This window comes from Elephantulus edwardii, unplaced genomic scaffold, assembly GCF_000299155.1.
Source record: "Elephantulus edwardii isolate Elephantulus edwardi_28Jun2011 unplaced genomic scaffold, EleEdw1.0 scaffold00236, whole genome shotgun sequence".
In the NCBI taxonomy this organism is placed as follows: Eukaryota; Metazoa; Chordata; class Mammalia; order Macroscelidea; family Macroscelididae; genus Elephantulus; species Elephantulus edwardii.
Window position 1 is genome coordinate 3,073,824 of NW_006399986.1, and position 12,318 is coordinate 3,086,141.

The 12,318-nt window shown below is 52.2% G+C and overlaps 1 protein-coding gene across 3 annotated transcripts in view; it reads right to left on the reverse strand.

Moving 5' to 3' along the window:
- The window catches only part of AP2A1 (adaptor-related protein complex 2, alpha 1 subunit), a 45,392-nt gene that overhangs the window by 28,978 nt on the left and 4,096 nt on the right, over positions 1-12,318 (reverse strand). For all 3 annotated transcript variants that reach the window (XM_006898652.1, XM_006898653.1, XM_006898654.1), the window contains exon 2: positions 9-77. In XM_006898652.1, coding sequence (XP_006898714.1) covers positions 9-77 — 69 coding nt within the window. The remainder of the gene's footprint in view (positions 1-8; positions 78-12,318) is intronic.

Sequence of the window (12,318 nt, forward strand, 5' to 3'; positions counted from 1 at the left end):
CGATCTACCTTTGAACTTGGAGCGGATGTTGGCGAGTTCCTTGTTGATTCTCTTGATCTCCGCCTCCTTGCTCTTACCTGGGAGGGAAGGCCGGGGAGGGGGTGAGGTCCCGGCACGGCGCCATCCGTGAACGGAGCATTTCTCAGCCTCCCCCCGAACTGGGGCTTGAGGATGTGATGCTGCGCCTCCCTGACCTCCACCAGCCCAGCCCAGCAGCCGGCTACGCTCTGGGCTCTCCCCATGCTCCCCCTGCTCCATCACCCCCAGAGTGGGATGGACACGGGGCTGCCCTGGACCACCAGCTCTCTCGGGATGGGGCTGCTGTGGCATCTTTCTGCACAGGGCAGGTCTTAAGTGGTCACCAGTGAGTGAACGAGGAGCCCGGCTGACCGCCCTCACCCCACCACACTCCCACCAAGTGGAGCGTCTCCCCCCAGCCTGCTCTTCCTCCAGGTCCCCCATTCCACCAAGGACCCTCTAGCCAGTCATCCTGAGGTACATTCCTGGGTGCTGGTCTCATCCCCGCCCCCTGGAAGGCCCTGGCCTCACCCGATCCCGCTTACCCACTGCCCTCACAACCCCGTGTCCTGGCTTTCTGTCTGGGACAGCCTCCTCCTGGAATAAACCCTGTGCTCCCTTCCCCTGTGACACCCCCCCCCCCAGTTCCTACAGCACAAAGTGGCCTGAGTCAAGTCGACAGTGACAGGGCACAGCTGTCCTCGGTACTGGTCACTGGATGTCCCCCACCACGGTTCCCCCGGCAGGCTCCTCAGTTCCCTACTCTCCTGCCGATGGGTACCCGGTGTGCAGACGTCCCTGGAGCCCTCACCTGGTGCTCCAGCTCCACGTCCCTGTGCCCCTCCTGCAGACCTCTGCTCACCTGGACTACGAGGTCCTTCCCCCCTCAAACTTCTTCTGTCTCCACGGTCACCCTTCACGCAGCCCTAGGACTTGGTCAGCAGCCCCGTCCCTGCCATGGCCACCAGGCCACCGTCATCTCACACCCCGTGCAGTGGCATCTGCTTGCTGCTAGACGTCACCCAATCAACCACGACCCAAGTGAGCCTGTTTACGACAGAGCAGCAGCCTGCCCCGTGCTGTCCTCACGTCACCGCTGTGTGTGAGGCTGTCCCTATGCTGTATGTGAGCCTGCCTCGCTCAGGGTCTTGGCTACGTGCTGAAACACCATTTCACAGGTACTCCAAACCTCATTCCCAGCAAGTCGGAACCGACACACGGCTGACCCTCAGACACCTCGGACCCTCGGGCGGGTTTTCAGGGGCTGTAAACTGAAGACACTGCCCATCTTTTTCCTGTGGAGCAGCTGGTGCATTTGAACCGCCTGCCTTTCAGTGGCCACAGCAACTCCTTAACCAGCGGGGCCACCAGGGCTCTCTGTAGATGTACATTAGGATTAATGCCACCCAATTGGTTCCAATTCATAGTAACTTGAAGGTCAGGTTTCCAAAGCTGTAAATCTTTTTTCAGAGATGACCCAGCTTTCTCGCACACTGCAACTGGTGGACTCAAACCGCTGACCTGTGTCAGCAGTCACATCACACTGCGTCACCAGAGCGCCTTTATTTCTATTTCCAACTTTGTGAGAAAGTGACAGACCGCCTTCCATAGGGGCTGCACCATTTCACATTCACACCAGCAGTGAATTAAGAGTTCCAATCTGTCATTGTCCATGCCTACAGATAATTTATTTTGTATTTTTGAATAAAAAAAGACATTTGTACATTCCTGATGCTGGGTGCAAGAGCCATTACCAATGTACTGCTTTCGACGCAAATCACTGAGGCATTTTTACTACTATTCTGTAAAACCCAGGATTTTAGTGCTTGCCATCATTAGATGAGAAGTTAAGCAGCCTTTCTGTGGAGAGTAAGAATGATTGTGTACAAAGTAGAGAAATACCCCATTATGTGACAACCTTTGTGTAATAAAAACTTGCTTTAAGTCAAAACAAAACAAAAAAAAAGAGTTCCAATCTAGGGGAGCTCTGGTGGCCTAGTGGCAAGGAGCTGTAACTACAATCCCAGAGGTGCACGGTTCGAATCCACCAGATGCTCTGCCGGGGAAGGAGGGACAATCGCCTCCTGTACCAGTCAGATCTGATTTGATGTACACTCACACAAAAATAATAAAATAAAAATTTAAAAAAAAAAAGAGTTCCGATCTCTCCTGCATTGTTCTTTGCTGCCCTGCTGAACTTTGCTCTAGTTGCGGGGGTGAGATATCTCCCATAGTTGTTCTGATCTGCATCTCTCCGATAGCTAGGGATTTTGAACATTTCTTCATGTGTGTGTTTACCACCTGAATGTCTTCTTTGGTGCAGTGTCTGTTCAGATCCGGTGCCCATCTTGCGGTTGGGTCCTTTAATGAGATGCTAGAGTACTCTATAAATTTTAGATATAATGTGTCATCATGAAATATTTTTCTCAGTCTATAGGTTTGCTTTTCACCCTGTTGGAGGTTCCTTTTGATATGCTAGGTCATGGTATTTTCTATTGCTTTCTATGCATCTGGAAGTTTAAAGACTGAAGAATCTATGCTTTTGAATGGTGGTGCTGCCTGAGAATTCAGCTTTATCACATGGACTGCCAGAAGAACAAATTAAGTCTTAAAGAAAATGCAACCAGTATCCTCCTTAGAGGCAATGAGGGTGAAACTCTGTTTTATTTACTTTGTGTTGTGGAAGACTATTAATAGCCTACGGACTGCCAAAGAACAGACAAATCTGTGTTGGAGGAAATGTAACCAACACGCTCCAAAAGAGGCAAAGATGATGAAACTTCATCTCATATACTTAGGGCATGTTGTCAGGAGGGGCTGGTCCTTCGGAGGGTCAGAGAAAGTGAGAAAGAGCCTCAAAGAGGTGGACTGACAGAATGATTCCAACAGTAGACTTGAACAAGCTGGAGATCGTGAGAATGGTAGTTCAAGGTTCAGATCTGCTGTTCAGGGTGCGGCTGTGAATTGGGACTGACTGGATGGCATTTAACAAAAACAGCAGGAGGGGAAGGGAGAGGGACAGGGAGGGCTTCTGTTTGGGGGTCTCTGAGCTTACATTCATGGTGGTGGGATGTTCTGGAGAAGAAAATGGCACAACATGAAACATGTATTCAGTGTCAGCATACTGTACATGAGCAAACTGTCCTGATGGTGGATGTTTTTGTGTGTACACTTCTAAGATAAAAAAGTACAACTGGTCATTGGTGGGTTTCACTGATTGAACTGTATGTCATCATTCATCCTCCCCCCAAAAAAATGTGCTCACTTGGCTGGGTGGCACCTCTGTGGTTTGGCAGTTAAGTAATGAAATCTGACAGGTATGTCCTGATGCAGTCACCTCTCAGGATGTGCTGTGTTCAAATAATTATTAAGGGAATCAGGAGGAGCTGCAACACCCTTAATGCCCTCACAGCCTGAACCATGTGAGGGAAGCTTCCCTGAAGTGTGGCCTGCATCACATATCTAATATTACAAGAGATGAAAGGAAACAGAAGTGAGCAGACAGAGAGAAAACTGAGTCCTCTGGGTTCAGGGTCCCTATGCTGAGAACCTCCTAGATCTAGGGAAAGACAGATGCCAAGATCCCGGGAGATCCCTAAGGAATTCTGGGCTCACAGGTGTTGAAGACAAGGACCTTCCTCCAGACCCAACAGAAAACATAAGCCTCCCCCCAAAACTAGCACCCTGAATTTGGACTTCGAAACAGTCCCCTAAACTCTGAGAAAAAAGTGTTTCTTTCTTTTTTTTTTTTTTTGAGACGGGTTTGTTGGTTTTACTTACAAAGTTTATACAGAATCTTTGCATAGGCACAATCAAGTGGTCTTTCTAAAAAGACTCATTTTCCTCAAGGTTAGCCACAATTTGTTGTGATCCACATAGTCAAGTGCCTTTGCACAGTCAATGAAGCACAGACAGACATTCTCCAGGTATTCTTTCTGCCAAGATCCATCTGAAACTGGCAATAATATCTCTAGTACCATGACCTCTTCTAAACCCAGCTTGTATTTCCGGTAGTTTTCCGTCAATGTACTGTTCCAGTTGTTTCTGTATAATCTTCAGCAGAGTTTTGCTAGTGCGTTATATTAGTGATATTGTTCAATAATTTCTACACTCTTGTCAGGTCACCTTTTATTTTGGAAAGGGAACAAATATGGATCTCTTCCAGTCAGGTGGCTATGTCCTCCAGATTTCTTGGCACAACTTGGTGAGCTTTCAATCCACCAACTGACAGGCCTGTTGTTGTCAAGTGCCATCAAGTTGTAGGCGACTCATAGCGACCCGATGAACGGAAGACCTGAACACTTGTATAACTTTCTTTGTTTCTCCAAGTTCATAGGGTTGACAGACCTTATCCTATGCCATCCTTAGATATTCTTAAGCCCATGGTTGATGTCACTGTAAATATCTGTTTCTTAAAGCCCTCCTCTTGTGGCAGCTGTTTCAGAAGCCCTAGAGACCTAAAACACAGGGCAGTCTAAGCCTGTTGCTATCAAGTCGACCCCAAATCATTACAACCCTGCTCTAGAGAGAACCGCCCTATAGGGGTCCAAGGCTGTGGACCTTTACAGAAGCAAAATGATCCATTGTTCTCCCTAGGAGCGGCTGATGGATTCAAACCACCGACCCTTCTGTCAGGAGCTGTGTGCTTTCACCACTGCAGGTCCTTATACTATGCATTTTTCAAAACCACTAGGGCTGTATGACTACAAAGTGGTGGATCGAGCGGGAATTGCAGGCTGCAGTTAGTAACGACGCTGGTTCATCGATCAGAATAAACAAATAGGGAGAGCAAAATAGTTAATAAAGGTAAAATGATGAGGATGCCGTGACTGGTTTTATTCTGTTTAACTCAACTCCTCTAAGGGCGCGCTGGTGGCCTAGTGGTAGGAAGCTGAGCTACAATCCCAAAGGCATGTGCAGTTCGAATCCCCCAGCTGCTCTGCGAGAGAAAGATGGCCACTGTGCAGTTTACTGCTTCTGAAAACCCACTGGAAGGTCAGATACGGTTCGGTTCCTACTCGACAGCACACAACAGCAACAAATTTCTCTAAGAACTAAAGCCAATTTAAAAATACGGTTTAAAAATGGGGTTTAAAGGGAGCTCTGGTGGCCTAGTGGCAAGGAGCTGCACTGCAATCCCAGAGGTACGTGGTTCAAATCTACCAGATGCTCTGCTGGAGCAGGAGGGACAATCTCCTCCTGTACCAGCCAGATCTGATTTCACGGTAAACACATACACACACACACACATAATAAAAAAACAAAATACTAAAAATGGGGTTTCCATTCTGTTTTCACCAGACAGCACTACACAGGACTCCCTCTGAGCTGCCTGCTGCCCACATTACCTCCCTAGGGCATGCCTGTGGTTGCTGGGGAGCCAGGTAGTACAGGGGTTGAAGCGCTCAGCTGCTAACCACAGTGGGAACAGTCTGAACCCCTCAGGTGCCCCAGGGGAGGAAGTTGGGGCAATCTGCTTCTGTAAAGCTTTGGAACCCTATGGGGCGGTTACACTCCGTTCTACGCGTCACTATTAGTTGGAGTTAACTAGGTGACAGTGGGGTTGGTGGGTGGCTGTCTGGGTGGTGCCGAATGTTGACACTTGTAACACTAACCAAGCAGGCAGAGGCTCAAAGCTACCAGCAGCTGGGCAGAAGGAAGGCCTGGTCATCAGCGTCCCATCTGTCACACTGGGGCCCTGTGAGCTGGAATCAATTTGATGGTGACAGGCTCGTTTTGGAGGGTTCTGCTGGTTGTGTAGCTTGAATCTCAGAGAAGACTGGGAATTCCCTGAGGGCAGAATGAGGGTCTTCTCTGGGGAACGACCACCACCTGTGCCCTGTGTTCCTGGGGCTGATGGGAGTGAGGGCCCGGGGCTTGGTACAGGAGTGAAGACACGAAGGCATGGTGTTAAGAAGCGGTTGTTGTTGTTGTTATGTGCCATCGAGTCGTTTGCGAATCATAGCGACCCTATGTACAACAGCCCTAAATGCTGTTCTATCCTGTGCCAACCTCACCATCTCAAATGCACTTATTCCCACCGCTCCAGTCACAGAATAGATCCATCTCACCAAAGGTCTTCCTCTCCTTCGCTTCCCCTCCACTCTGCCAAACATGATGTCCCTTTCCAAGGACCAGTCCCTCCTTGCAACATGCCCAAAGCATGTCAGACGAAGCTTCAGAATCCTTGACTCCAGGGAACACTCTGGCTTCACCCTCTCCAGGACAAACCTGTTTGTTCTCCTAGCAGTCCCTGGTATATTTATTTTTTATTTAATTTTATTTTTATTATTTTTGTGTGTGCGTGTACCGTCAAATCAGATCTGACTGGTACAGGAGGAGATTGTCCCTCCTTCCCCGGCAGAGCATCTGGTGGATTCGAACCGTGAGCCTCTGGGATTGTAGTTACAGCTCCTTGCCACTAGGCCACCAGAGCTCCCCTAGGCTACCAGAGCTCCCCTACCATGGTATATTTAACACTCTTCTCCAGCACCACAGCTCAAAGGCATCAATCCTCTTTCTATCAGCCCTAGTCACTGGAGGGTTCCCCAAACGGAGGAAAGAAGCAGGATGAACACCATACTCACAGAGGCCATTAGCTTGAAGGACGAATGGGCCACAGGAGCCCCAGACTCCACGGCCCGGAGACCAGAAGATGTGGATGGTGTCCGGCTACCATTGCCAACAGCTCTAAAAAGGACCCCCGTAGGAAGGCCTGGACGGACTGGGGGAAATGGGGAACAAGATTCCAAATCAAAGCAGGCCAGCCTTACTGGGTTCACAGAAACTGTGGAGCCCAGGACTGCGGCCTTTCATCCCCCTTCACGGAAATATTCCAAACTCACGGCTGTGGCTCTCATTTTGAACCAAATAACTGACAGGCCTGCGTGGTGAACAGTAACAGCAGGAGACTGCTCACTTCTTAGAACGCCCAGTCGGCCAGCCAAGATCAAAGGGCAGGGCTGCCCAGGACTGGACAAGGTCCCCAAGGCGGGAGGGGCCGCAGGGAGGGGCGGGAAGGAGGGGCTACTCTCTGGGGACTGTAAGCAACGCCACACAAGATGTCTATGAACCGGTGAGTGGGAAACCAGTTTGCTCTGTGAACTTTCACCTACATCACAACAAAAAATTAAAAAGGAAAAACAGGAAATAAAAAAAATTTAAAAAATAAGGCTGAGGGGTCCACCCTATGTTCGTAAGGAGGAGGGAAGGGGCTGGGGATAGATGCCCTGGCTGGAAGTCGTGTCTGGGCTCCAGAGGGACGCCCCTTCAAGAACAGGAGGGGTCATCTTCGGTCGGTGTGGCCTAGAGGCCACCTGATCCCTCATTTATTAATTACACCATCCAGTGGCCAAGCGGCCAGGTCAGAGCGGCTGGAGCTGGGCCTCAGGGTCCAGGAGGCAGGTCCTGATTCATGCCCGCAGATTAATGCCCACCAGGGTTTCCTCGCCCTCAAGGAGCAGCCGGTGGCCAGTGGACGGCTCCCCCCATCTGCTCTGAAGCACCTCGCTGGCCCAGACGTGCCCTGGGCCTCAGTGGAGGCTAGCAGGGACATCTGAGGAGAGCACTGAAAGATAAGCAGGGTTCAGGAACAGTCCACAGCCTGGGGCCAGAACTGCCCCACGGGGCTTCTGAAGCTGCGATCACTACCAAAGCTGACTGCCACGTCCACCTCCCCGGGAGCCGCTGGTGGGCTCGAACTGTTAACCTTTCAGTAAGCAGCTGAGTGCTTAAGCGCCATGCCAGCTCTTGTGAGGCCTCACCTTTCGTGACTGTGCCTTGTTATCTACCAAACCAAACTCCTAGGACCGCTGGGGTGCTGGCTGACGTGCAGAGATAGGGGTGCCCTCTGTGGGGCTCGTGGGAGAGGAGATGGTGCCTCCTCTCTAAGGAGGCCGCCCTGTTGGCTCCTGTGGACCGGATCTTCCTGGGGGACTCGCGGCAGGCAGTCCCGGGACACAGGTGCAGTTGCTGAAGGGGGCTCCAGCCGGCGCCCCCAGTAGCCCACTGGGCCTCACGGTGCACACACAGCCAGCGCCAGAGGACTGCGCTGACAGACGTCCAGCCTGGTGGTGGTGCAGGGCTAGGCAGCGTTTTGCTCGGTTGTGCACAGGCAGGGTGAGTCAGAGTTGACTCCGTCGTACCAAATAACCACCACTGGGACGGGGAGGTACTACGCTGCCTGCGTGAGTCACCGCAGCCGGGGCCTTGGAGAGGCTTCTGGGAGCTGAGAGGCACTGAGTCGGGGGGCCCTACAACGAAGCTAGGAGGTGTCAGTCCTGCTGGCTACGCGTGGCTACACCTGCTCCGGGGGCGGCCCCTGCCCAGCTCACATGGGGCGCCAAGTAGAAGCTCAAGTCTTTTGAAGCCCACGTGGCTGTTGGCTCTGATGTCGTCTCTGATGTCATCTCTGACATCATCCCCCACCCAACCCCATTTCTCCCCCTCGCTCACTCAGCTGCAGCCCCTCAGGCCTCCTGGAAACTCCCCACCCTCCAAGCACAATCCTGCCTCAGGACCCTTGCACGGGCTCTTCCCTTTTTCTGGAACACGCTCCCCTCTGATTTACGCATCTCTGCTGGGATGGAGCCCTAGTGGTACAGTTGGTTACACACCGGGCTGCTAATCAAAAGGCTGGCGGTTCGAAACCACCGGCCACTTGAAGCACAATGATGAGGCAGTCTTTCACAGCCTTGGGATCCCTACAGAGCAGTTCTGCCGTGATGAGCAGACCTGCGGTGAGTCACACCGGACCCAGGGCAGTGAGTCAGCGAGTTAGGAAGAGAGAAGCCGTAGTGGTGCAGGTGCGGAGTGCTCACCAAAAATCTCAACCCCCAGAAAGGCTCTGAGGGAGAAGGCGTCGCTCCTACAAAGACAGGAAACCTATAGACTGTTGTTGTTAGGTGCTGTCAAGTCAGGTAGGACTCAGGGCAACCCTATGAACACCAGCTCTGAACCCTGTCCCATCCAGCGCCATCCCCGCCACAAAATGCCCAGGAGGACCCGAGGCAGCGCTGCTGTGTCACATGAGGTCATTTTGAGCAGGAACTGATGTGATGACCACCAGTGGCCTAGTGGCAAAGCAGCTGCACTATCACCCTGAAGGCACGCAGTTCAAATCCACCAGCTGCTCCATGGAAGAAAGACGGGTAATCTCCTCTTGTGCGATTTATTGCCTCTGAAAACCCACTGGTTTTTCCACTGGAGGTCAGTTACGGGGCGGTTCCAACGTACAAAGCAACCACCACATTATCAGATGGTGCTGGGAGTCTACAGGTCTTTGACAAAAGACGGACCTAAGAGTTCCCTGCCCACTAATTCTGAGTGCAGAGAGCTCTGGTGGCCTAGAGGTTAAGAGGCTGTGCTGTCAACCCAATGAGAGGAGGTTCGAATCCACCAGTTGCTCCACAGAAGAGGGACACTTTCCTCCCGTGCAATTTACAGCCTCCAAAAAGCCACTGACGCGTCAGCCATGAGTTGGCGCCAACCTGACGGCAATAATAAAAAAAAGTTCTGCGCAAAACACTCTACTGTATAGGCTAGAGCGCCCCAGTTCTGAGGAGGGCTCTTTTATTACTCTAACTTCATGGAGTCTCTGCGTAGTGAAGACATCAATTCCATGGCACCTCACAAAAACAGCTATGAAGCCAAACAGGTTTCATCAGAGCGTCCAGACTAAGACAGACCAGGAAGAAAGTGGGCCAGTGGGGACCCTGTGGTCAACAAGAGCACAATCCACAAGGGGCTGGGGCGGGAATGGGCAGCATTCTGTTCTACTGGGCAAAGGGTCGTCCCGAGCTGGGGGTGGGGGGGCCTGGGCAGCAGGGACAACAAGGATTCTCTCAGAAATGCATTTCTCTGCTCAGGCGACAGCCCCCCTCACCTTGTCCCTGTGTCCCTTCCAAACTGTACTTTCATCAATGGAACTTAAAGCCCCCCTCACCTTGTCTCTGTGTCCCTTCCAAACTATACTTTCATCAATGGAACGTAAGGTCACCAAATCACTCTCTCTCATCCATTACCATTGAGTCAGAACTGACCTATGGTTTCCAGAGGCTGTAAACTGCACGGGAGGAGACTGCCCCTCTTTCTCCTGAGGGGCAGCTGGTGGATTTGAATCTCCTGCCTTCCGGTTGGCAGTGCCAGTCCTTACTACTAAGGCCACCAGAGTTCCCGACCACATGTATAGGAACATGATCTACCACAAGTGTAATGTATCATCTGCACCCCAACTCCCGGGGTCCCCTCATATACAGGGTGAGGATTTGGTTCCTGAGGCAACCTCACTGCACAGAACAGGGCTTTGACATCGGGCAGGACTCTAGAAAGTTTCTCTCACTCATTCATTCGTCACCTTCTGCGGTCTTCTGCAGGACAGACCCCACCCGGGGTGGAGGGGCACCCTAGGCTCTGCGTCCCAAGGACTAAGGGAGATTTGTCATCAAGGGTCCCTGATGTGGAGTGCCACTGAGTCAATGCGGAGGCACAGTGGGGCCATGGGACAGCAGAGGAACGCCCCACGGGGTTTCCTGGGCTGTGGTCTTTGCAGGAGTGGAGCTTGAACTGCCGACCTTTTCTTGCCCTGTAAGTGCTTTTCTTTTCTTTTTTTTTTTGTTTAGAGGTGAACAGTCTTTATTAGCGTATTAGATTCGCATTGTGTAAGTGCTTTTCAAGGGAATGGGTCAGGGTCTGGAGTGGGATGTGTCCTGCAGGAGGAAGCAGGGGGCTGGGGCAGCCCAGAACACACTCCCCAAAGGGTCCCTCGCTCGGCACACTCGCCTCTGCCCTCCTGACCTGGAGCCCCAGATAGGAGGCGGCTCCTTCTGATAAAAGGAAGGGCCACCCCTGGCCAGGCTGGCCGGCCTCGCCCCCTCCTTATCTGCAGAATTTGCCCTTCCTCACCCTCCTTGTCAAAGCCCGCCTTCACCTCTTCTACACCTTTCCCTGCTGAGCCCCTGAGCGCCCTTCAGGGCCTCCAGGAAAGACAGCTCCATACGCTACCCCGGTTCATTGCTGAGTCCCACCTGCCTCTGCCCCCTCACCCCTTCTTCCCTGGTCCTGCTTGAAGCCCGGCTCCCTGCTGCCCTCAGAGCAAACGCCATGGGGTCACTGCTCTCCCCCAGAGCTCAGCACGCCCACCACACTGGCCACAGGTCCTTTGCACATGCTTTTGCTCTGAATTCACTTTTCATTCCTCTTCCCAGTCACTCCTCCTATCCAGCTAATTCCCAACACATCCAGGCTCCTCGCAACTCCCAGAGCCACTCCACAACTGAAATCTGGGGGCTGGCAGTAACCCCTCCCTCTCGGCACTGCTGTTTTCTCCCTTCCCTCCCCAAACATTCAGCCATGGGGGTCAAGGCAGCTGCAATTACTTTTTTCCCCCTACTGAGGAGTGGTGGGGTGAGCTGAGAGATAAACCACACGCCATAAAATTCGCTAGCCTCAAATGTATAATGCTGGGGGTTTTAGTACCTTCACAAGATTGTGCAACTGTCCCTGCTATCTGATTCCAGAACATTCCCATCGACCCAGACAGAAACTCATACCAAACAGCAGTCACTCCCCTAACCCCAACCCCATTCCTCTTTTTTCCCCCGTTGCCATGGAGCCGACACTGACACAAAGCGTCAGCAAAGTACCATGCTACAGAGAGAGAGAGAGAGAGTGTGTGTGCCTTCCAATCACTGGCTCTCCGAAGTAGGTCACCAGGCTTTTCTTCTGAGGCACCCCTGGGTGGAGACGATCTCCCAACCTTTCTGTCTAGCACCAGCTGCATTAACTGCTGGCACGACCCAGGAACTCCCATCCCCCAAGAAAAGCCAAACCCACTGCCATGGCATTAACTGTGTCCACCGCGGCCCTGTAGGACAGAGTGACACTGCCTCCACCCCCACGGAGCTCCAGGGCTGTAAATCTTTATAGCCGCAGATGACAGCATCTTTCCAATGAGGAGTGAGTGGGTGGCAGTGGGCTCGAAACACTGACCTTCGTGAATGGTGAAGCACTTAACCACTGTGCCTCCCAGGGCCTCTCTTTTCACCCCTCTCTTCAACTGCCACTGAGTCAGAACCAGCTCATAGCTGAGCCTCCACTGGGTTTGTCTGGGGGCTGTTCCTGACACTGAGGCTGTAAATTAAACGATGCCCATCTTTCTCCTGGGGAGCTGAGGGTGGATTCGAACCCTGAAGCTCTGGGAGAGGCTGGGTTAACAGTGCAGGTCCCCACAGACTTGGCCATCAGTGCTCCTGTCCCTAGGTAACCATTAATCTGCTTTCTGTCCCGAAGGACTAGTCCGTT